The sequence below is a fragment of the Camelus ferus genome, chromosome 11 (genome assembly GCF_009834535.1).
Source record: "Camelus ferus isolate YT-003-E chromosome 11, BCGSAC_Cfer_1.0, whole genome shotgun sequence".
NCBI lineage: Eukaryota > Metazoa > Chordata > Mammalia > Artiodactyla > Camelidae > Camelus > Camelus ferus.
Genome location: NC_045706.1, coordinates 47,263,475 through 47,290,609, shown reverse-complemented (window position 1 = coordinate 47,290,609; position 27,135 = coordinate 47,263,475). Strand labels below are relative to the sequence as shown.

The 27,135-nt window shown below is 35.4% G+C and overlaps 1 protein-coding gene across 7 annotated transcripts in view; it reads left to right on the top strand.

The window, feature by feature from the left end:
* CTNNA3 (catenin alpha 3) overlaps nt 1-27,135 on the top strand; it is a 1,348,033-nt gene that overhangs the window by 1,255,262 nt on the left and 65,636 nt on the right. For all 7 annotated transcript variants that reach the window (XM_032491499.1, XM_032491498.1, XM_032491494.1 and 4 more), the window contains one exon: nt 23,049-23,154. In XM_032491499.1, coding sequence (XP_032347390.1) covers nt 23,049-23,154 — 106 coding nt within the window. The remainder of the gene's footprint in view (nt 1-23,048; nt 23,155-27,135) is intronic.

The window sequence follows — 27,135 nt, the reverse complement described above, 5'->3', positions numbered from 1 at the left end:
AGATACCTCAGTAAACAAGTGAGGAAGGAGACTATATAGACTAATGACACAGAGTGATGGAGATTAAAATACAAGGGCATATAAGGATAAAGGAATCCATAAAGTTATCATAAAACATGTGTGGTGAGGACTGTTTGAGTATGGCAGGTATGGCTGGGTAGGTGGAGTCCAGATGGTAAACAGTCTTGTATGCCTTACTCAGAAACTTGCTTGCTTTTGGGGGGTGTGTGTGTGTGTTTGTGTGTGTTTAATATAAGGTCATATGCCTGTATCTGGGGCTGTGCTATTGGGTAAGACACGTGCATGTGGGACAAAGCACAGTTCCCTTTTCTCTCCTTTAAAATAGTTAGTGGCATATAATCTTTAATCTATCACATGTCATAGAGCCATGAGTGCTTTTCTTGGTAAATGTTAATACTAAGGAATTGGAAAAGGATCATGAATAGAGCTATATTTCATCAGAGCAAAAAAGAAGTTCTTCTCAACCTTGTACTTTGCATATAGGTTGAGGTTAATTGCATACATTATTCATTTTTGAAATATGAATTTTATTCACAGCTACTGGAGATTCTGTTTGCTGTTTACTTGGAGAAGGTAGTATGAAAGTAAGAAGAACCTAGCAGATTATGGTTGAATTTGGTATGATTATTTCACCAGCTAGTCCAAGGAAATTCAGGGTCAAAAATTAACTCCTTACCTTTTTGAAAGACATCATGTAACAGAAAACATCACAAAGATACTGTATATAGAACTTCCAGATTATTTTGAGGAAAAAAAATTCAAGTATTCATTCAATCAAGCTAAAATATTTTTATTTTCATTTAATATTCTTTTCAGATTTGGTCACTAATATTGTGGTTTATCAAATATGGAATCTTCAAAATTTGAGAGTTCTATGAGTATTTGTTATTTGGTCTTTACTAAATTCAGTCTCTTGTGGAGTACCATATTTAGAGTCTCTTTTAGTGTCCAGTTAGCATCTTATAAATAATGCAAATATGAATGAATCAATGAGTAAGAATTCTGCCAAAGTTCACTGCTTGTTTTCAACATAGTGCTATTTACAAATTCTTCAAGTTGGTTTTAATGTAAACTCTTTTCAAAGTACTATTATGAGTACTTAAGGCAATAATTCACATTTTAAATTCCACAGAATAATGTCAAACACAGATTGCCTGTAGATAATTGTTACAATTTTCTCTAGTTTGACAAACCTCTTATAAAAAATGAGTCTACATATTTCCTTAGTAACACTGATATTCCATCATATCAAGAAAACAGATAAAATCAGCCTCTTAAATTCTTTCAGTAGGTTTGATATAATCAGACTAATTATTGACAGTGTTTGAGCATTCACTATCCTTGTTTTTGAGAGTATGCAAAAAAATATGTAGACCAGATTTTCCACCTTTAAGTAATGTCCATGATGAATAGAGAGGGAGATCACATCCATAAAACTATTTAATAAAGTGAAGATGAAATGCACCAAAAAGGGAGAATTTTATGAGCTATTGGTGGTCAGGCAGAGGGTCAAGAAGTCAGTGGTCAACCATGAGTAAAATTCAGATCCCCGAGTGTTTAGGCTTAGGAGCCACCCTCCTGAGAGCACGTGGAAGACCTAATCAACTGGCAAATCATCTGTGAGGCCAGCCAGTGTTTTTTGAGCATCAGAGAGTTTAGCGGCTACAGTAAAAGAGAAATTAATGCTACTTAAATATTTTCCACCATTTCTTTCCTCTGTGGACTTGTTTAGTTTTTGCTGAAGCATGACAAGAATAGAGGTGTTGGAAACATGTCAGCCTACCAGCCCTTCTCTAGATATGACCCTTGCCTATTCTATTTCTTTCTTCAGCACTCTGCTATGGTAATTGTCTGGTCTGGTCAAGTTAGATATCTTTGCTCCGAGCAACTCGATAACTAGTGTGTGCCAGCCCCTCCCGCCTTTCCATTTGGTATAGCTATCTTCCATTTCCTTCAAGCTCAAGTATACAATTCTGAAATTTTGCACTTAGCCCACTTGGATAGATGTGTCTTTCCTCCAAATAAAAATTAGCCTTATAAGTCTTAAAATTATGGTGGAATTTGTTGGTTTGTTTTGGTGTCATTTGCCATTTTTATTGAAAGAATTGAAATACATAAAATCATTGTCAGCTACTTTGCTGCCGAGTGTTTTGCGATAGAGGAGAGACTAGTTTTGAAGTAAATGTCTTATCTTATTAAATTTTGAATGCTAGAAAATCCAGTAGATCTGAATAACTCAGTCTATTTCCATTGTAATTCCCCTAGGGAAAATAAGTTGGTCTCAGATCCATAGTAAATGTAGTATTGTGTTAATTACAATACTACAGAGATAAAATGGAGGAAATACTAAAGGACTAATGGACTAATTATGCTAACATATTTCCATTTCTAAGCAGACATATAACAAAATAATCAACATTCCTATCTTACCTTATTCATTTTATAGACATAGAAATTACAGTACAATCAAATTATACTAACAAATTCTTAAATATATTTATTATGCCTGCTTTTCTTTAAACGTCTATTTCCCCTTGGCTTTTTATCAGTTACTCCCTTTTTTCATTTTCTTTTCTTCTGTAGTCCTGTGTTTATTCAGATAATTTAATATAGTATTAAAGTATTTCACTAAAATAGGTTTTTTAAAATTTTCTAAAGTATTTGGGATCTTTTTAAAAATCAAAATCATGGATACAATTACATCATACAAATATAAATGAAAGAAGATTTGCTAGGGGATGTTGTAGTTAGAGGTATGAGGTCTTCCAATTCGGCATCCTTTTCAGCTCCCCAATTCTATTCTCTATATCCTTAGACAGTGGAAGAGAGTTTGAAAATTTTTGATATACCTAAAAATTCTACATATTTAGTTGTAGTGATTTTATTCCTTGTCGTACCTTCATACCCATAGACCTGCTTGAGTCACTTTTATATAATTATAGATACTTACATATTCCCACATATATAATTGTATGGAGCTGTAACTGAATGTAGATGAAAGAGAATTCATCTTCTTTAACTTATTTGAAAAATAAACATAAAATTGAATAGTTGGTCCTATGTTAATTGTAAATTATGATACAATTTCTCTGCAATAAAGCTCTCAGCTAAATAGGTAATATATGACATTTTCATGAGTTAGTTTAGCAGATTGGTTAAAATATAAAATGTTTCATGTCTGTCTTGGTTATACATTTATTAATGCCATATGGTTGATCATCTGTGTGGCTGTCTTCCTAACTGGTTTCAGATAGCTGAAAAGCAAAACACGTTCGTTTTTAACTAATGTAGAAAATAAATACTTTCCACTTATAAATATAAATATGATTGATTATCACTACAAAGTATACTTTTTTTAAGCCAAAAGTGGAGTCTATTTAATTATGAGGAATTATTTGTTGAAAGGGAAAAAAGGCCAAAAATTACAAAATGTAAGACCTGAAAGGTCCTGTGAGACTGTCTCTTCCAACCCTCTCATTTTACAGGTAGGGAAGATAATTCCTGTTTTTAAAAGTTCAGTATCCTTTCCAGGGTGAATGGTGTGAGAAATGGTTGATATCTCTCTGAAGGCCACTGAACTTCAGGGTTTTAGATTTAATATGACATTTCCCACAAAACAGAAGTGTTGATTATGTAATAAGTAAAGCATATTGCAATATAATTGCTCTACAAGAGTTGTGAGTACCCATAAAAAATGACTTCGGTAAAATAGATGTCATAATTGTGCTCATTAAGCAATCTGAGTGCTCGTCCGTGTGTGACTGATTATTTTCTTTCAAAATAATTCTGATGAAATATTAGAAAAAAATTCCCAGATCTTCCACATTGTTCACCTGGAGAATATCCACACTTACATGTGGTGGTTTGTGTGAAGCCTTCACAAACTAATTAATTAAGTAGTGTAGCGCTTTATTACTGAAGCAAAAAGTGGTGAATAAAAATACTTCTGATTCAGAATGGGCTGCTTTATATACTGAACACTTCTGCACTCGTTTTCTGTCAACCAAGAAAAGAGTGTTTGTGTGTGTATTTTAATTAACTTTATTTCTCAGTATAGTTAAAGACCATGGGTGTCTATGTCTTTTGCAATTTGTATATGATATGACATGTTTTGGGTCATGTCACACTTGTTTCTTGGATGGAATTGAAAAGATCTCTATAGAACCAGTCATCCTCTTTTGTGGTCAAGGAGTTAAGATGATACAAAAAATTGTATGTCCCAAGCATACGTGTTTTCAATACCGAACCATGATAATATCAATGTAATAATGATAAAGGACATATACAATAAGAGAACAAACCATGTATATCTTTGAGAGAAAATGAATTACTCTTCAGGGAATTAGCCCAAAACAGTCCATTAATAGACTATATAAATCCCAATAGTTAGGAATATATCCTTATGAACTGCTACCACAAACAAAACACATTTTTTTCAGTTGTCAAACCAGAAATTTGTTGCCTACCATCTTGTCAGTTAACCATTGTTCTGGTTGGCACTATGACTAAGGGGTATTTAGGATACTGCACACTGTCAATTGTTTCTGTCATTAAATGATAGACCGCAAGTGTTGCCTTGTGCATGCCACTCTCCTCTGTGTCGTAATAGGAGTTGATGGTATGGAATATGTGCGCTACAGAAACCAAGCCGGGAATCTAATTTGAAGACTATCTTTCTTCTCTGTTGGGTTGATAGGAGGGCATATGTCATATATGGCGCAGTCACAGTAACAGCTCACAAGGTTTCCCTCCCAGGCTGTGTCTAGAGCTCTTAAAGTACCATGTTTCTGAATTCTCCATAGCACATAGGCTTACCGGGCAGTTATATCAATAGATGTGTCTCAGTAAGTGAGTATTGATTAACTGGTTGTTATCCCTGTGTGTCCTTAGGCATCTCACAACTTCTTAGGCTATTACCCTTAAAATGAGTTTGAAGTGCATTAGCTCCAGTACTCCAATCACTACGATTCTGTGCAAAGGAATGTTAGCTCACTTCTTTTTCTTAAATTAGAAAACAGTTGCTATAAATGATTGTACAGCAAATTTACCATGAAAATGAATGAAAATACATAGTTTTATTTGTTGAATATTTAATTATATATATGAGATTTTAGCATTGCACATGCTAAATTGCTGTGTAGGTTATTATATGTCATATATTACATATACTGTATTGCATATTGTGTATTATATATTACATAGGGTAAATGAACTGAGAAAAGTGTACTCCTATACAAGAGAGATTTTATCCTAGTATTTATCACATAACCATTCATCTAAATCAGAGGATGGTGAACTTTTTCCGTATCATTTTGGCCTTTGCAGGCCGTATGATCTCAATCATAACTACTCAGCTTTGCTGTTGTAGCACACAAGAGTCATAGATAATACATAAATGAATGAGTGTAGCTGGCTTTTCATAAACTTTTATTTATAAAAGCAGGTAGGTTGAACTTCACTGATAAGCCATAGTTTGTCAACTCTGGATCTAGATCATGTGGAAATGATTCTGAATATACGCACACTCTAATGAGCTATGTTGAGTGCTATTGTGGCTTCATTTCTACCACAGCAAAACAATATCTAGAAAGATCACTAGTCCATTAGATTCTGGTCTTGTTTTCCTTATCATACATAAAAAATCATGCAATTCTATCACAAGTATCTATGCAAGTAATTTAGCATTTTTCTGAACTCGAGTGAAGCAAATTTTATTAAATCACTGTTCTATCCCATACAATAGCCCTTAACTAAATGTGGCTATTTAAATAAGTATAACTTAATTAAAATTAATACAATTAAAAATGCAGTTTTTTAGTTACACAAGACACATTTCAGATGTTCAACAGCCACATGATTCTTGTGGTTACCATACTGAATAGCATAGGGAACATGTCCATTCTTGTAGAAAGTTCTGTTGCGTGGTGCTGATAGTGGACCAGGAACCCATACCCACCTGTTACAGATAAAAAGGCAAACATTCCCGTAGAAGTGATAGAATTAAAGTGTGCCAGAAGGAAATACATTTTAAACTTTCAGAATCTATAATTATTAAGTTTCAGACTGGCAAAGATTTATATTTGGTATTATTACCACAGAAGTTTCCTAAAACTTTGTGTCATACTCTTGCATACTCAAAGGGAAATTCTAGCTCAGGGTCTTTGATGTTGATGCCATCCATTGAAACTTTCCAAGCAAACTGCTAAGGGCCACTCAATTTATTCTTGTTGACTTTTATTACTCAGAATCTCTTAAATAATTTTAAGAAAATTTGATTTAAAAATCTGAGCTTCCTTGCTTCCAAAAGGGTTTTCTGTAGATCTTTCCCTGGAGATATATATACATATATATATATATATTAGAACATATATATGAACTGTATTACTTTGTCAGTTCTCTATGAACTCATTTCCAGCCTGGGGCATGCGTTAAAAATAATTCATTTGTACTTGTATAATGAACAGCCTAAAGAAATTTGAATCAAGACATAGCTTGGCTTGTAAAAGGCTTTTATTTCTTCACAAGTGATCATAAAATATTCTGAAATATTTTAGAAGTTTCAGAAAAATATTGATATTCTAAAGGAAAGTACACAGGACAGGTTTTAATTTTTTTAGTCTAGTCAAGGGAAACAGCCTTGAATCAATTATCCATAGTTTTCAACATATAATCAGGGATTTTGACAACATTTAGATATTGAATTGCCAAGCTATTAGCAACCAAGAGATTTGATTAGACATCCATATTAATAGACACCTGTCATAATAGCATGACAGATGTTCTAGAAACACAGCTAACCCAAAATGTAAATTTTAAAATTTTGACCATATTCTTCTACAGTGTGACACCTAAATTAAATTTTATGACTTATTTGTTTTACTAAAATTCAATTGCTGAAATAATGTCTCTCAATGGAAAAGTATTAATTTTAAATGTAAGAAGTTTTCATTGAAATAGAAAGCTATTGCACAAATACTTGAAATTATCAAAATACCACTGTTTTAAAATTTGTGATAGTACATGTAATTTTAATGATACTAATATATGTGTTAAGTTATATAGATTTACAGTTTTTGACAGAGGCTTATTTGTTCAATACAGGTCTACCCAATACAGTGGCTTTATAACATAGTAAACTACTGAAACTAATATATTCTCTTTCTTCTAGGAGCATATTTCATGAAAATAATGTAGACAAACAGCATATATAAAGTAATATTGATTATTTGAATACATTTAATAAAATAAGTATTGTATATCACCAAAGAAACCAGTGCATGTACAAGACAAAAAAATAGTCCCTGTCCACAGTTGAGCTGAGGGGGCATTTTATTGCATAGATATGCTTATTTTTCTCAATACAATTCCAGATATGGAAAATTTCCTATGCACATTTATACAATATTTAGGCAAGTATCAATTTAAAAGACTATCTACTAGTTACTATGCCAGATTATTAAAGTCTTTGTCTCAAATAAGTTCAGCATCATATGCAGGTATTAATAATAGCATTCATATATCTCTACAGAAATGTAAAGTATATGAAGTGCTTTCATATGCATTAACCCATTGAACTCTACAAATTATTACACGAGATAGGCAAGACTGACTACTAAGTCCTTTTTTTTTTAAAGAAGTGAAATCTGATACTTAGCGAGGTTAAGTAGAGATTGCTTGGAAGTGGTAACTGTCCTCACCTCGCCCCTCAAGATTACAGCACACTGGTGTGGGCATTCACATTCCTGGTGTTGACAGCATCAATTTTGGCAGAGGCAGAAACCAGTCGTTAAGTGAAGTGGTATAAAAATTCAAGGCTGGTGATCAAAACAAACAAATGAGGTAGAAATGTTATGGATACTACACAGGCTGAGTATAGCATGAACATTGTCTGTAAAGAAACAAAACTTTGTTTATAGAGAAGGGAGCCAAAGAGAGATAGTAGATATATATATGCATTCAGATGATGGAAAATTAACCATAGGGAATGTTTAAAAATTGGTATGACCCTGAAATTTACACCTAGTGCCATTTATTAACTGACTGATTTTTGTCCATATTCATGGTTCAGTGCTAAAACATTAAGTTTTGTGTTAAAGCTCAGATGTCATCTTGCTATAAATTTAGTTCAACTACAGGCCGTGAAACAAAAGGTGATGTTTCTCTTCCTCCTCTTCTGCCTCCCTTTCCACAAAGCCACCAGGCTTCTACAGCCTCCTTTGCACCTTGTCAACTCTGGCACCTTAGTTCTTCATAGAAACTCAGCCAGAAGGCTTTTAAAATTTCTCCCTTTCTTAGTTGCTGTCTGTTGCTGTAGTCATCTGAGGGCTCAGTTTGCTCTCTCAGCATTTCATGTTTTCTTCTCTGTGGTGGAGGTGAGTTTTGATGTGAACACTGTGGCCCATGTGCTACACCAGATCTGCCTAAATCTCGACTGTGGCATCAGATACTTTTCCACTTATTTCTTTTCCTTCTCCCTCCTTTGGGTGTAATAAGACAACCTTATTAGTTTCTACTTTCATATAAAGAAAAACTCTTTTCTTTTCCTCTTTTTAAATTATGTTTAATTTTTTTAATGTGGTTTTCCTTCCTCAGTATTCTAGACTGTATTTTTCAGGAAATAGACACGCCAAATACCTGAATAGACACACCAAATATTTGAATCGAATCCTCCATTCTTGTAGGAGATGCAGTCTGTGTTGCTCCCAATGGCAGAGCTAGGGCCAATATGAGGAATTCAGTAGATTTTTGCTCAGTTTAAATAGATAGCTAACAGTTAAAGCTGCCAGTCTAACAAAAAAAATCCATCCCATGGAGTTATGGGCCCCCATGTGGAAATATGTGTTCAGAAATTAGATAATTATTAGTCATGGAAGTTGAAGGAATTATTTCCATAGTTGAACGAACCCAGACTAATTAGCCATCAAGTTCTGATTCAACTATCAGTTTCTGTAATTGTGCAGTGCAAAGACATTTGTGATTATAAAGTATCATGATTCATGTCCACTCTGATTAGCTATTTTTTATTCACTTGTCTTCATTTTTCTTAGTTTTATCCTTTAATATCATTATATGTGGTTTAGAGTAGTTATTGAAGAAAGAAATTAGCTCCTTTGGAAATACTCTGGATCATTTCCATGATTCCAGCTAGACTTTAAAATGCAAAAGTATATATATTTTTCTTATCCACATTGAATTTTCGTTATATGCTTGTCTTGTCAACTTCCAATCTTAGTACGGATATTAATTATTTTCTTCAACTAATATTCCCTTCTGTACTTTATCATATTACTCAGCTTTATTTTCATCGTACTACTATTAACATATGAAACAGTCTTACCATTTATTTTTACAAATTTATTTAACCGTATTCCCTATTAGGTTTAAAGCTTCAAGAATGCAGTGCAAATGCTGAGGAAATATTCTGGTCTATAGATATACTTAGTGATTAAATTCATGAATAAATGAATGACTGAGTGAACTACTTTTCTACTTTTACATTCATGATGCTTAAGATATAAAAGGGAAGACAGTCTTTGCCCAAATGGTCCTTCCATTGAAGTGGCATTTCCATTCAGTCATTCTTTGTGACAGAGAGCAGGGGTCATGTCTTATGCATATTTCCATCCATCGTACTGCCTAGAAAAGCACCTCACACATAACCAATAATCAATAATTATTTGTTAAATGTATGAGTAATAATACCCTTCATGGAACGAAAATACTTTTCATAAGGACTCTTAGAAAACTGGAACGTTTCATGATTAAATGCAAGAGAAAGAGGGGCTGGATTTGTTTTTGGCCCCCAGAGAGAAATTGGCAACCTGAAATTTTCCCCTTGTTCTGCTAATTCTTAACTGTGTAAAACTGATTGAGTCACTAGCTCACATGAACATCAGTATTTTCTTTTGTAATTGGGGCTGATAAGCATTGTCATTACTATTCTGCAGGTTTGTTCTGTATATCCAAATTAAGTAATCTGTAGGAATGGACTTTTTAATTTGTGAAATGCCATACAATTGAAACTCAGTGTTGAGATTGGTATCTTCAGTTTTAACTAAAAGGGGAATAAGGGAGAAAATAGAAGAAAAAGGAAAGAGGCAAAGATTAAAATTGAAAGCGAGAAAAGAGGAAAGAAAGAGAATATAAAATGGGCGTGGTGAAACTGCAGGGAGCAGGTATGACCAAGAGAGAAGCAGAGAAAAGGGAGTAGAACCAGTAATAGAGACTCAGAGTAAGATGTACCTCAAATAAACAACCTCACCCACCATCTAAAAGAATTACGAAAAGGAAAACAATGATTAGGTAGTCTGAGATTCCTAAAACAGGGCCTTATCCATTTCAAAGCAATTAATGATGAGAAGTCAGAGAAGACCTAGAAATGTATGTTTATCCAACACAGGATTAGCTAAAACAAGGTGGCGTCCCATGTAAATGGATAGGTGAGCCCAGCTGTCAGAGACATTATGTCATAAACTTAGTCCCTGTTAAAATATAAACTATTGCAAAGATATGTGCTAGTTCTTACTGAGAATCTCTTCTCAGGTGGATGATAGGAAATTGTATTTCTAAGAGACAGACTATAGCAGGAGGACCCCTTCTGGAAGAGGGATGTGACCTTCAGAGCCCTCCGTATAAGCAACAGTGTAAATGGTTTGACTACCTTTACTTTTGTCCAATCTGGCTCAGCTGAAGCCTCTGCAGTCCCACTAGTCTGGCCCGGTACACATTCTTCACAGTGTGTTATCATGTGCATGGCTTAATAATGGGGACGTAACCTTTGAAAAGAAAATTAAATCATTAATCTCACTTTGGTGATCCTTGGGAGTCACCTAAGCATGTGGAAAATTGTAAAGGATGCCCAGGCTCAGGTCTTGGAAAACGGAGCAGAACCTACAGCTTTTAGTGCTTCAGGTATTCGCCACATTTCTAGAAACAGTAGCTGTGTTTAAAAATAAGTTGGTCTTTTGTTCCTTGAACTTTTTTCTATTTATAATAATGTTTCCTGGTTTTCAATTTGAATTCACCCTTTACCTTTAGTTCTTTGCTGCTCTAAAACGTCCCTAAAAATAATTCCTGTTGTCTTTACTATAGCATCTGTACTCAGGAATACACTGCTTTTAGCTGTTCTGTAACTTACATAATGATTCGTTCTCTAATATCCAGTGTCTAAAATGAGGAAAAATTAAAACTTGTCCTTATGGTCATTCATAGTTTCTATCTGTAACTAATTTAGAAAAGGAGAAAGAAGATACGTTACAGAGGAGGATAATATTTTGAATGTACATTCATGCACATTAAAACATTTAGGATAGAAAAGTATCTTGGGATAGTCATCCATTGCCTAATTTCAGTGATTCAAAGATAATTATCCACTGTGAATTTGACATTTATTTTGAATCTTAAAAAAAAAAAACATATTTCTAGCTCCTCTCTTGCGTGCCTTCTAGTAATCTATTGTTTGATAATACCTCACAGAGGCAGAAATATAAAATAAAAGTTAAAATTACAAACTTGTTTGTGGCTTGGGGTGGGGGTAAGGAAATTGATTAACTTATCTCTTGACACATGTATTTTTGAAAGAACTGTGGTATGTGAGTCTATGGCTGGTCTCACTGCTCTCCCAACCCCAGAGGAAACCCAAACATGAATCATCCATGGGCCGTTCCCCCAATAAGCTGAGAGTTTAGTTCAAGAGCTAAGACATATACATATGCATAACTCTACTCTAAGGCAGAACGGGTTGACAGTCCTGAGAGGAGGCGCAGGCAAAATGGTATGAGTGATCAGAGGAACCAAATATTTACTTCCTGCTTTGGACAACAGGAAAGATTTTATGGAAGAGAAATCATTTGAGCTACATCTTTGAATAGTAATGTCCAAATTGGTGCTGTGAGATACTGTATTAGACAAGGAAAAGAAAATATTTGAAATGGTATTTGTTATCAGAAACGGAAGATTTGTGTCCTTACCAGTATTTACTACATGACTGACACTGGTTCTCCCCTTCCTGGCAAGTCCCTGGGGGAGATTTCTACCTAGGAGGCCTAGGAGGACTAATTGTAGTGCCTTCCCTTCTTCAGTGGCTTTCAACATGTCACAATTAACATGTGCCTTGTTAATATGACTTATGAATTGTACTTAGTTTTAACTAAGCTAACCCTCATTAACTAGGATACATTGTTTTAAAAGTTTCAGAAAAAAACAAACCAAAAAAAAAAAACCAAAAACCAAAACCCACGGTTTGAGGATGATTAGAAGAGAAGCCCAAACAAAAAATCCGATGTCAGAGTTGACAGTTCTCTTACTCCTAGGAGAGGAGTTGTTGGTGAGCCACAAAAAATCACTGATGATCTAATCAAAACTGGATTTGTTTGGGGGCCAATAAAATTAATTATTAAGAAGACTGCTTTGAACTATGGATTTATATCCTCTAAAACTCATGAAATTTCTCCTTAAGGGAATATTGTGTCTTGAGATTGTTTTAATGACATCATCACTAGCAAGATATTTAAAATAATTTATTTTATCTTTAATTGATCACTTTATAATTTATACTTCTGTGTATGTTTTATAATCTACATAATTTATTAGCATAATAATACACATGTACCAATACGTAAATATACATATGTGGAAGATGAAGGTAAAACACGATTATCTCATTCTATGCTTGACAAAACAGGATGCTTAAAGGCCAACAAAGCAACCTACTTGGCTATGACTGAATGTTTTCCTGATTAACGCACCAAAAGTTCAATATGAAGAGGGGATATTTTCAGAATGCCAGCCCGTGGCAGAAGCATAGTCGCCTTCTTGGAGCTAATCCCATGGAACAGGCGCAATCTTAATGATTTCAGCCTCTGGGAAAATGTCACTTTTCCCACTGGGGGAAAAAAGTTATTCAGTGCCAGAGTCTAAGCCACAGAAATGAATTCAACGAGCTTCCTCTTGAGAGCTGCAAATTTGGATTTTATTCAGAGTAACCATCCTATCATAGGGCTATTGATTTTCTCATTTCCTACTTTTTTCTTCCTCAGTAGCCCTCACTTAATTGGAGGCCTGGCGTCTCACATGTCAAAGAACATTTTCAAAGAAGAAACACTGGGGTTTGAGGAGGAGTTCTAGACGGGAGAGAAAAGCAACCATCTCAGTCAAGTTCGATCTGCTCACATGCCAGCGTTAAAGTTTTCAGAAGAATTTCGAGAAACCTTTGTGGTCTATTTTCAGAAAGAGTTGGCAGGCCTTGAATGAAAGAGACCCCCTGTAGAAAAGGGCGGAGGAGATCCGCATTCCAGTACATCCTGACACCGGGACCCCAGGCACACTGCCGGGCCGGCACCAGAGCACTCACACCTAACAGAGAGTACAGCAGTCCAGAAAGTTCAAAAGGAAGGAAGGAAGAAGAAAGAAAAACCTAAGCCCTGACTTTTTCTTTTCTATGTGTTTCCACTGTCATTTTGATTTAATAAGAAATAAGTCATTAAGCATACAATTCTTAAATTAGGTTATAGTCCTTTTAGTATAGTTCAGTCTGCCCCTCCAGTCTGCACTATCCACTATAAAACAGATCCAGATACCTCAGCATTATATGAGTCTGTTTCATTCCAAGGCAAGAGATTTTTAGGGCAAAGGCCAGCCCACAGGAACAAGAGGGTGGATCACAGAGCTGGGCATGATGCTGGGTGACCACTGTTTTGCAATAATATTGTTTTAACTTCTTTTACTTGAGGAGGCAGTAAGCACATTGTCTCACGTGCGGTTAAATAAATACCTGAGCGTTCGGCCTGACGCTGGGAAAAAGTGGAAAAAAGTAATGGGTGTGTCTAACCTAGAGCTGCTTATTTCATTCAGGTTTTAAAATCATACCCTACACTCACATAAAAATCATCTGTGGGTCCCTGCACGATGAAATAAATCAACAAAGGCTGTAAATCAATGCAGAGCAGCGGTGGTGGCACGTTAACATGAAAACTAGCCGCATAAAGCAGTAAACCTCCAGTCACACTCAATCTGAATAAGCCAAGTAAAATGGGAGGCCTCACAGTGTCTTAAAGTTTAATAAACAGCAGCTATATCTGATAGACTAGGGGAGGAGGGGGCAGGCCAGCGATTTCCTGGCAGTTTTTAACATCTCTGAAACAGCAAGGCCGGATACTAACGGCCAGCCAGACCCTTGAACCCACTCTGGAACCAATCTGTTAACTTATCTGTTGATAAGTCTTTACTAAATCAGTGACCCTTTCACACCTCCGTATGCTTCTTCGACTGGACCTTAGGATAAAGTTGAGCTGTGACCAGATTAAGAAGCGCATTGGTATGTAGGTTTTAAGAAGGTCAAATGCTAAATAACAAAAGCTAAATTATATGCTTTTCATAAATGGAAAATGATTATTTTCTAAGCCCATAAAATTTGGTCTGATATTAAAGGAGCAAGAACAGCAGGTGTATCACAGTGGTTTAAGGGGAAGCTGGAAAAAGCGCCCAGGCTCTGTAAGAGATCGTGTACATGATTAATGCCCAGGTCACTGCCAATGGGAAAAAGAGGGACTCCCACAGTCGGAAAGTGCGATTGTATTTATAGTACCTTGGCTTTGATTAATGTGCGCACTCGGAGAATTAATGTGTAGAAGGCAAGGAAAGACACATTTTCAAATGTTGGTGCTGAGTACAGATTTCCCATTATGTCCTGAGAAGGTATCGATGAATAATGATTTATGGTGGTGGGGGTGGGGCGCTACTGCTGGAGGGGTGACTTTCTCCTGTGTAAGGGAACGTGCCATTGAATTTCCTTCTCAGTTCTCACTACCCCCATGAGTCTGGAGAGCCACCACTGAGAAGGTGACCCCTTATTTTGCACTTTGAGTAGCCAGTTGCTTACAAGAGGTTTCTTAAATGATTTCAACTCTGCTGTCCCTAAATGACCCTTTTAAGTAAGCAGCAGGTATGGTTTTGGAATGTTTCATGAAAATATGTTTCAGAGTTTTCCAGGCCTATAGGTCCCAAAGAGGAAATGAGTATATACAAAAATTACCTGAAAAACGTTCCCATCTGCCGCAGAATAGGACGTCGCCCTTCATCTCGCCCCATGCTAGACTGGTGTGTTCTCAGTCACTGGGTGTGTTTCCTGTGTAGCCCCAGGAGGAGGGAGGGGCGTGCTAGGATCTGCCTGTGGGGGTGGGAGAGAGGGAGCAGCCCGAGGCACATACATTTTCTCTCTGATCTCCAGTCTCCACATTTCTTCAGGCTCCATGCATTGATAGGAATTGTAAGTAAAGGAATATACAGCTATCAAACCATTAAGAACCAGGAACCTGAAACTTTCACTGGCAGTTGTTTAAAAAAAAAAAAAAAAAAAGGAGGACAAGGACAAGGACAACTTGCAAGCTGGAGAAGTAACCACCAGAGCAAATCTGTTCAAGCTGAATTGATTCAAGACCAAGAACACCAGTAGCTCCCTCATCAGAGCCAAGTCTGAGTACTTGGTAGTGACTCTCCAGGACCTTAATGACAGCTCTCCAAGGTGTCTGCCCCCTAACTCTCAGAACCTGTGACTCTTACCTTCTATGGCAAAAGGGACTTTGTAAATGCAATTATATTAGGAAGACTGAGATGGGACAAGTATCCTGGATTCTCTGGGTGGGCCCAGTGTAATCACAGAGGTCCCTTACACGAAGAAGCAGGAAATCAGAAAGGAGAAGGCCACTGGTGTGATGATGGAAGCAGCCATTGCTGTGATGTGCTTTGAAGGTGGAGGAAGGAGCCACAAGCTGAGGGATGCAGGTGGCCCCTAGAAGCTGAAAAAGGCACATAAATGGATTCTTCCTTCGGAGCCCCAGTAGAACCAACCCTTCCAACCCCTTGACTGTAGCCTGGTGAAACTTCTGGACTTCTGACCTCTAGAACTGTAAAATAATACATTTGTGTCATCTTAAATCACTGAGTTTGTAACATTTTGTTACAGCAGCAATAGGAAATGAATACAGAGACTCTGATTGAAGAAAGATGAAGAGAACACTTGATAAGAGTGACCCCAGGTGTGGGTATAGAGTAAGCAGTGAGAACCAGCTTCCATGCAGCTTCAACTGTGGTTTTTCTCTTTTCATTGATGCAGGAATTTCCTTACCTTTGGAAGAATGGTTGATAGTGGCGATGTTTCTGAGAGGTCTGTGATCTTAGATGTGATGTTAAAACAACTTATTTAATTAGTCAGAAATTGCGCTGAGGTCACTAGGAAAAACTTTCACTTATATGCCACAATTTTCAACAATGCTGTGGTTCTCAAATGGACATTAGTGGCTTCATTTTTGGTTGTAGGAAACTTGATAGTCATGCATGGGCCCCCACCACCAGGCTACCTCTCTCTCTGAACCAAAACTCAAAAGTCCAGTTGAGAAGGGACAAAACAATTGTGACTTTCTTTTTCCTTTGATATATCTGCTTTCAGCCCAAAGTAGAATGAAAAAAAAAGAGGGGGGCAGGAGAAATATAAATGTCAGTTTACTCCTTAAGAAACATTAATCAAAAAAGAGGTTATTTCATAATCCTTGGAATTGGTCAGATAGAACGATGCTTTAATAGGGTCCCACTTGGAACAATGGCTAGGAATCTCTGTTCTTGTATACTTTGCAGTCAATGAAACATTCCACTGACTCATAGCTATCCATTGAATTTCAGTACTTCAAGATGCATACTGACAGGAATCTTATGATGATGTTTCTGCCTACATGATGTCTTTTTTAATTGGCTCTGAAAGTACTAGTGACTTAAACTCCATGCTTTTAAATTTAGACCAACTGATATTCGTATACCTTGGAGAAAAGTTGGAGTTTCTAAGGTTCTGCTTCTTGTTTGTAGGGTGGAGGTAATAGATTCTAGGAGCACAATGATCATGTAAGGTTGCATGAGTTGTGATATGCACAATTATGGGAGTATCTGTGATATGAATGGCGACTCTTAAATATAGGAGGAAAACAACCTGTACAACACTATGCAGCGATGCTGGGTGTCAGGAAATTAAGCCTGGAACATAGTGAGCATACGAAAAGTTTGTTGTTATATATGCTTTCAGCACAAAATTACATAGGAGTATACTAAAATCTTCACACTCAGGAAGAACTGAAGAAAGTTGTCTATCTGTTTTATTAAGACAAAAATATCTGGCTAGGTGACTTCTTCTTTGCTTAAAACTTAAAAGCAAACTTTGCAAAAGAAATTCTAATTTTACATAATTATATAGAATTAAAATTAAAGAACTCTAATTCTTCGTCTGCTTCCACCTTGATGTTTAGTGTTTTTGGTCCTTAAGGGCACTCAATGAAGTCTCTAAATTGTATAGTCTAAGATTTGAAATAACACTAACAGGTGAAGAGTAAATTAGAAAATTTGAGAACTAAAGAACAGACAAAAGATTTCTGTATTTGGGGATTTTTTCTAGAAAATTAGTTTTTGCATTTGAGGAAAGGAATCTCTACTCTCCACCTCTGCCACACACACACATTCACCGAGTCGATATACACACAGACAACAATAACAACTATACTAGCAATAATTATTATATTAAAATAACATTAAAAATTTTTAAAGTTTTCTCCCCAGGCTGATCCTCCAAAAGATCTCTAAAATAAGCCCTATCCTTGTTTCATAAACTAACACAGCATTGAACATGAAAGACTATTATCACCAAGTACAAAGTAAAACTTGTATAATTTTTATTTTTAATAATAGACCATCTACATTTGTAACAATTTTAAAACAAAAAGTAGAATCAGTCTTCTGGCAAAGTATATCTAATTTCAGCTGTATTAGTGAAGAGCCCTGGCATTTTCCCCATTTTTCCCACCTGCTAGGTGACATCAAAAACTCCCTTCACAGGGAGTACAGACTTCTGTTGTCAAAATGAAAAAAGAAAATAGAGGACTTTAGCGCCCCTAGAGGTATGTGTAGAGGAAATTCTATGAGTTCATAAAACCCTGTTTTCTTTTCTTCCTGTGCCCAAATCAAATATATTTTCCAGCTTTCTTTGCAGTTACATGAGTCTCTGTGTCTGGATTCTGGAATACGGGTGGGAGTGACTTAATTCTTCTAATTCTATCCTGACCCCTCAAATTTCCAATGAGATCCTCACTCATTTCCCACATCAGATGTCTGGACGCAATGGATCCTTCAGAGAACTGTGAAGCCTAAAGAGGTTACGTTATCTTATATAGAGAAGGAGCCTAGGTTCTTAAATGTCTGCGTGGTATGTGCCCATCACCCCACAGTCTCCCTTGACTGTGAGGGGAGAAAACTTTATTGGGTTAAGCCCTTTAGACATTTTGATGTTGTTCTTATAGCAGCGAGGCTACTCTGAATAATATGGAATAAAGGGAGCAGAAATGAAAAAAATATATGCATGTAATGTTCAGACAGTATTTTTCCTCTTTCATGGGACAACACCTTTTCCAGGCTTGAATCTCAAAGACTCCTCAGGACCCTAATTACTCCGGATGATTGTTAGCTGATTATTCAATAGCTTATTTTCTGCGGACTTTTAGAGAGTCCTCAAAACTTGAGAATGACACTTTGTAAGAGAAAGTAACATCCAGAGGGAGAGAGGTGCCTAATTAAAGTTTCATGTTTGAACAGCAGAGGAACAGTATGTCCTTGCTTGAGTCTGGTACCTCCCTGTATCTCATCATTTTCAGCTGCTTCCATGATAATTACTTTTTTCTTTTGTATCTAAAGTCAGAATTATAAGTAAGAGAATTCTTGTGGTACCCTTGTAGAACTAAATCATTAATCTTGGGACGTTTATAGTACCAGAAAGACCTGTCATTAAATGTAACTCAATTCTTTGTAAGGAGTTAAAGAACAACCTTGAACAACAATGACAAGTACACACAGGCAGAGTTTATAGGTGTATATATATTTATGTTGGTTTTTTTTTCTTAGTAAAAGGATATTATGGACAAAGCTATGCAGAGTTATATTGTCAACAAGTGTCAGAAGGAACTCAGTTTATTCAAATTAGTTCATATTGTCTAGAACTTCTATAATTATTAAATAAAATTCAAAAGGTAAATTTTATAAAATATCATTTGTAAAGGTATTAGGAAAAAAAAACATTCACTGAGCACCTAATATGTGACAGATACTGTGTAATACCCAAGGCTACGTGGCTAACAAGTGGCAGTACTGGGATGCAGACAAAATGTGTTTCCCAAGTCCATATTCATTTCACTCTACTTTATTGCAGCACTAAATTTGAGTGTTAGAATTAAATAACTTTGTCTCAAGCTAAGATTCTCAGATAAAAGTTCTATATGTTGTAGTATAAATAAACCTCAACGTGCAACCTCTCATCTCATATGGCATTTGCAGTGGCTCAGGTTTGAAGTTAATGATGAATCCAGGGAGAGTAAAGAGAGAGATAGGGTACCAGTGTACGTAATAAAGAAAAGCAATAATATCTCAAGAAAGAAATCTCAAGGGTGTAGACTACTGGTGCTATTTCAACCCCTTGCCCCGACTCTAAAAGTCTACGTAATGTAGCACATTTTTTTTTTATGTTGGGACTGAGACACAGATTTGGTTCATGTTTCTTGAGGCTGTTGTGTATGAGCAAGTCATTGTTGGTGGACCTTCTAACCACCTAGCACCTAAATCTAACCTTCCTCTTTGCTTTCTGTTGGGTTCATGGTAATTCCCACCAATGTCTAAGGAGATCTTTCTCATCTTTTAATGTTTTCTTAGTATATTTTATTGAAAGGAGTACAGAGTATTTATTAAAAACAGATTCCATAGCCAGATTGCCTGAGTTCAAATTCCATCTCCAATACCTAATAGCTGTGTAAGTTGATAAACTATATATTAATGTCTCTGTTCCTCAGATTTCTCATATAATGATCAAATTAGCTTGTGTATGGAATAGAACCTAGTGCATAGAAAATACTAGAGGCGCTCACTACTATTGTGGAACATAATGTGTGCTATCCTTGTTTTCATCTACCAGGTTAACCACAGTGTCATGGAAATTACTCTATATAAATAAATATCAAAGGGAAAAGGGATTAAAGGGAAACTTTGTTCTGTCTTAAAAAGGAGGAATACTATTATGTTGACAAAGATTTAGGGGCTACTAAGTGCAAAAGATATAATTAAGCTTTCTGTTTTATTTTTTTATCAGTAGCAGAAAACACCAAATCATTTTGAAGATGTTCTCTGTCCCTAAAGAGACAAAATAAGTCCATGAAACTTACTTAATATTTTCTGTTATTTAACCAGATCTCTCATTAGTTGAGCTATTACTGATCAGCTGTATCATCTTATTTCTTCTGCTGATCAAGAGAAAGGAGGGGTGAAGGCCAGAAGTTGGGTGAGGACAAGAAGAGGAGTGAGAGTCAGGCTGGGGCAGCATCCAGAATGGCTGAAAGGTTTATGGTGCACCAATAAATTGAGATTCAAAGATATCCCTTTCACTTACACTAATAAAATTGTCTGTGGCATCAACATCACTGGGTTACTGCAGCCTTTCCCATTATACCTTCTAATCTGTAATTTAATGATTCATTGGCAGACTGTCTACTCCAGAGCTTGATCTGCCCTTCTTTGTGGGGAGACAGATAGATGATTATTGTACCCACTATTTATTAAAGATTTCTGCCCTCTAGTTTCCTTAAAGCATTTCCCAAATCTACCTCCTAGCCCCGGGTATCTTTCTCTGTAAGATCTAAACTCAATGATTTAAAACACAATTTGCCGACAGGAGATCCTGAGAACCCATTATGAAAATGAAGGCAGAAAACAACCTTTGAATGTTTTTCCCAATTTCAAAAGCCTTCATTACATAGCACATTTCAGGTTGCAAATGTTAAAAATTTATCATAGTTTCAGTAATTGCAGCTTCCTCTGGAAGCTTGGCATAATATGGACTCATTTGTAAAATGTATATTTTGTTTGGCACTCAGTAGGAAACTTGCCAGGCAATACATTTAATTAGGAGCATGAGGAAGAGAATAATTGTAGTCTGTCATAACGTATTATTGTTACTTTTAAGTTCTACATGTGTTTAAGATAGTGGTCTCATAACAAGGTACATATTTAAAGCTAGAGGTAATTTCCTTTTCATTGGACGAGGGATTTTATATGGAGAAATATATTATTTTGAGGGGAAAGAATACATTAGCTATCCTTAGATATAACTCTTTGTCCATTATTTAAGCTAAGTGAGCATTAGTTGCTCTCCTTAGAAACAAGCTTTGTTCATCGTTTAAGACCTTGAAAATTGATACATTGCCTTTGTGGAGCTTAGACAGCCTTTTATTTAAGTTCAGCTTTCTCTGGAGATGCATAGACATAATGAAATGCAGTACCTTTCTTGAACATAACTATGTACATAACACCTAGTCCTGCCTAATTCATAAAGTAAATTTGATAAGAGCAACTCAAAACAATTATAATGATTAACGTTGACTTTTTAGAAAACTTCAAAGCAACCTGTGTCAGCAGATTCAAAGAGAAGGATGATGCTAACCATCTACTGAGGCCAGGTTTTCATTGTCTTAGACATGATGTTCCATTTGTACAAAAAAGCTTTCTTGTAATGAATTTGAGAGGCACCATGAAAAATGTGTGGTGAAAGGGCCTTTTTAATACATGGGGCACAAGTGTTTCGATGTTCACGTTTTCAGGTATAGAATATGCAATATGCCTTTGCATGAACCCCTCTGCCTTTGATTACTTTTTAGTGATAGTTTCCTAAGTGAACAGAGATTTTCCTCTAAAAAATCTTGTTAGATTTAACACTAGAGCGTCTACTCCTGAAATTGGTCCAAGATGTATATAAGATATTTGACAGAGATTGTCTTCTTTCTCCTTCTCTTCACCTCTACTGTATTTTGGCTTCTCAAAATCTTCCCTTCCTTACTCTGATCAGCTTATTCCTCCTCCCCACCTTCCTCACTGTTCCTGCTCCCCCATGAAGCATCAAAACAGTCATGTTAGTGAGTGATTTCTTCAGGGTCCTAGTCTCTACTAGGAAAAAGGAACAGAAACCACCTAATTAGAACAGTCAGTGTATTGACACTCAGTAGAGGTTTAGGAATTGAACATAGGAAATCAGGAGTAGTGGCAGGTGGATGGAGCAGTTATATTCATTCCTGTTAGTCATTCACTTTTTTTTTGAGGAAGGAGAAGACAGAAAGTTGTCTCCTTATTCCACTCCAATAATATAAGAAATGCACTTCTTTTCTAACTACTTTGTAAATCCCTAAATAAACCCAACTGTTATTCCATGGCATTAAAAACCAAAATGATCTTAAAGTAACAACCACACAAATAACTTACATTGTTGAAAGCAATGTCTGAGCACTTTGTAGAAATTAAGTCATGAAGGCCTTAGAATGACTCCATGTGGGGGGTGCGCCTGTTACCTGTCACCAAGGAAACTGGGGTGTGAAGTAGGTATTTATCTTGCTTGACTTACGTAAATTTTAAGAAGCAATCTTTTTGGGGAAACAGTCCAGGATAGTGTGACTCCAGATTCATACACAACTACTGTGATATTTGTGGCAGAGAGATAATGTGATAAAAACAAAGTTGAATTAACAAAATGACTGTAAAACAAAAGAGAGAGAGAGACAGGTATTTTAAAAAGGAGGATTAAAAGTATCCCTGCTAATCAAAATGCACTACTGAATATATAAAGTATCCAAAATCTCATGTTTCCTCCTAAAATGAGAAAATAATACCATCGCCTTGAGGGATCTACATCCACCAAAAGTATCTCTAGGCTGAAGTTTGCTTTAAGAAATACCTGGGAATGAAAACCAAATGGAGTCCCTCTTCTTGGTGATATGTCCTGAATCTTAATACAATAGGCCTTTATTTTAATTTGTTTTGTCATTTTTTATGTAATACTGGAATCTAATCAGGGCACGTTTAAAATTGAAGTATGTATAGTCAGTAGCCTATACTTTGGGGTGAAAATTTTTTTGTGTGTGTATCATAGCGTGAACCACTGCAACACACTTGTAATCTTTTACTTTAAGGGGCAAAGGACCACTGAAGCATACGACTGATGTGATCTATGCAGCTAAAATGATATCAGAATCAGGATCAAGGATGGACGTCCTTGCTCGGCAGATTGCCAACCAGGTGAGTTCTCTACAAATGGATGTGATGAAAGTCCATGCTAATTGCTCTCTTCCATTGGGCATTGATTAGAACAAAGTTGAATTTTTACTCTGTTAGATGTTTTTTCCTAAATTAAAATTTTTTTGCATAATTAATACACAAGTAGTGGAAAATTCTAAGGAAATCTAATTATTTGGGGGAGGCTTTATTATTATCATTATTTAGAGCTTGATTATTTTTAAGATTTTTTTTTTTTTTTTTTTTTTGGTGGGGGGAGGTAATTGGATTTTTATTTTTTTAAGAGGAGGTACTGAGGATTGAACCCAGGACCTCATGCATGCTAAGCATGTGCTCTACCACTTGAGCTATACCCTCTCCCCTTAAGATTTCTGAGCTTCAGATATATCCAAATTATTTTAAATACCAGCTTTCTGAGTTTCAAGTATACTCAAATCATTTTAATTGGCTATAAAACCCAATGTTAGTATTTTTTTCTGTAATACCTTAGACTTCTTATGTTTGCTCTTCAAAAATCAGTACTTTTCAAAATCCTCTTATGTTAGGTTTTCTATGTCAATAATGTATTCTAGCATTCTATGTAAAATTAGTAGAATACTGAAGTGAAGATACAAAATGTAGGATGTATATAATCCTTATAGGTGCTCTGAATGCTTGGTTTCCCTTCTTTATATTTCTCATGTGTCCATTGCAATTTTCTAAGCAATAGCTACATTATTAGCATTACCTTTTCCTTAACTTTAATTGAAAAACCTGTCAGTTTCTTTAGTTAATGTATTGAGATATTCAATTAATATTTAAGATTGAGATATAGGACTCCTTTGTAGGTTTTATATTATGCAACTCTGTAATACATATTTATCTTCCTTTGGGGAAAGAAAGCACTTTTATTTTTGAATCTACAACTATCTCATATTTTTCTTGCATGTACACTTTAAGGGAAACTTTATTGGGCTTATTATTATTTAATCTTTTTATCCTCTTTTTCTTAGAACATGAAGAACTTTGTCTTGTTGGATATTATACTGTTGGATATTATACTTTTGGATATGGGGGAAATAAGAAGTAATAAAAACAGACAAATATTTTTAAACATTTTTGAATATATATAGAGTCATATATATTTTTCCATTATCTTGCTACTTTAAGCATTATAAACATTTTATTAGTCTTTTCGGTGTTTCGCATTTACAGTTAAAAACAAACTCTATTCTAATATAAATCAAAATCTACTATAAATAAATGACTGAAGCCCATATCTGCCTATGGTTTTCTGTATTTTAGAATTTTATTGAATTCACTTTTATGAGACAAAATAGTAGTAGAATAAGCAAAACCATAATACATTAAACAGACTTATGTGTTCTATAACTTTATAAATACTTAATGATTCCTACCAGTGTGATCCTATTTATTTTAGAATGTGCAATTTTCAAATTTCAAATCATTGTGTCACTTTGAAGTTGTCCTTTTTTTCTTAGACTCATATTCTTTTTTAATTGAATTAGGTCACCTTGCAGTAGGTGCTTTTATAACATTAGCTGTATTAAATTATGCTATTGTTCTTAGTATTATTCAGATGGTATGGAAGAAAGCAAAAGTATTGTCTCACTTCCTTATAACTTTGGCAGTTTAAAAGAAGCTTAATAAAACAGTCACTGACTGGTGAAGAATTATGGATGACTCTCTCTGGCCTTTTCCACCTCATATAGTAAAGTAGTTTCAAATGAATTAATTTTGATCTGAATAAATAGGGTCCTGAAGAATCAAATCTGAGAGAAAAGAAACTGATTCTTATTATAGTGATCATCTGGGAAGATTGTCTATGACTATGATTTTGATATTGTTTGATAGATTAACATAAAAACTTAGATAAATATAATGTCTGAAATTGATTGTGGAATACAGTTGAATAAGCAAGGCAATTTTTTAAGTGTCAGTGTATATTATGAAAACAATCTGCCAGAACACTGGTTGCTTTCAACTTTGAACAATCTAATAGCTAAAAAAATCTTAACAATTTTTATGATGCTTTCGAGTCTGTTTTTTGCTAGAGTGTCAGAAGGTCTAACATCAATCAATTTCCAATTCCACCCAACACAGACTTGTGAAATATGTATGTAGTTAGACTAATTTAGTTTCATTCTGTAAAGTTTCAGAGTCAAAGTTCATATGTAGAAAGAAAGAAAGAAAACCAGATTAATCGAAGTTTCTAAGTCTGTCTTCCTGGATTTTTTCTTTTTTCTTTTTTACCCTTCTTCCCTGACTTGCTTCCTTGAACATGCATTTATTGTGTGTAACCACATACAATTTACTAGCCTGGCATTGCCATTAGGTAGCTAGGAAGCAGTGAGTGAAAATCTTCTGTTTTAACGTATGGAACTGAAACTGTAATGTCAGCTTACTTGTCCCCATCACCCAACATCACTTGGATTTTTGAATTGTCTTGACGTGGTATGGTAGATTGCATATTCCATCCAAGACCTTATTGTTTAAGTCCTACAGAACTCTGATACAAGTCTCATCTCCATTAGATAGTGTATTCCTAAAGGACAGGATGTTGTTAGTTATCCCAGTTCTTAAACATTTTCCTCATGAGTAAAGAGAATGACAAGTTGGAGAAGTATCCTTCTTACAAATATAAGATTTCAGACCCTGGGTACACATTTCTTTTGATTTTTTGACTCCTCACTGTAATTCATCATGTTAGCAGATATTCTAAATTAGATGAACTGGATAATACCTCACAATGTAGGAATAATACACTGAAAGATCTCAATTAATTATAGAAGAAGCCTACCCCAAATAGGAAGGAGATGAACAGTAAACAAAATAAAGTTAACATCTGGTAAAGTGTTTTGCACAAGAAGAGGACTTTCTGACCCCTGGTTGTTGTGTCTGAATCCTAATATTCCTTCACTGTAATTTTTCCAAAGCAAAGATACCCAGGTTATTGACTGGGTACTCCCACCTAATCATAACTGGACACAATTAAAATGAATTTTCAGTGTTAAATATACTGAAAGCAATACTAATTCAGGAAAGATGACATTAAAAAAAAAACAAGGTAGAGAATTACAAGCCAATTCACACACAGTGCACTGAACTATGAACAGAACAATCTGCAAGTGTAATTTTCATCGATATTTTGACAAAATATTGCTGGTGGCTAGCCTGAATTGTGTCCTCTGATGTTATGATAGTAAAAAAAAAAATTGTAACAGAACTACACTTAAAAGAAACTTCTGAAGCATTAATTATATGATTCTAGCATGTCTCTTAAGGATATAACTCCTAGATGCATCCTGTAACAATATTTGTATTTTGACTCTGTTATCTGTCTGAAGTCTATTTTGAGCAGAGAAGTTGGTACCTAGATTTGCTCTCCAGATTAATGAACCCCCTACTTTATAAAAATGAATGCATAGCAGGTTCTCAGGAATTCAATAGGAATAGATAAATCCTGAAATATCTGATTTGTTTACATCCTTGAAATATTAGTCTCCTGTTGAAAGGCATACTATTTTACTATTTTTCTTTTTTATTGGATTTTTGTCATTTTTCTCGTTGAAACAATGTCTTAAATGCTTTTAGGGTGATTACATATTAAGTTTTATTTCATGTATACAAAAAACTATAGCCCTAGGTACCAAAAATAAGGTGTTTTAGGATCTAGAAAGAAGGGGCTATTTTGTATAAGAGGAGAAGAGGAAAGCTGAGGAAGTTTCTCCTTACAAGTGGCTGGCTGACTTTAACCAGAAATTCCAAGTAATCAAAATTTGCCTGAATTACCTTTCTACCATCCTTCCCACATTCATATTCTATATACAGTGTAGAACATTTTTATGTTTACTTCAACCCAAGTAACTCTTCAGTTGACAAGTTTCAGGTTTCAAGGAGGGAGATGACATTTTTTGAGTTGTAATCTAATACACAGGGAAGTCAACCCTTCTGAGAATTTCTCACAGAAGTCAGCACAAAGCA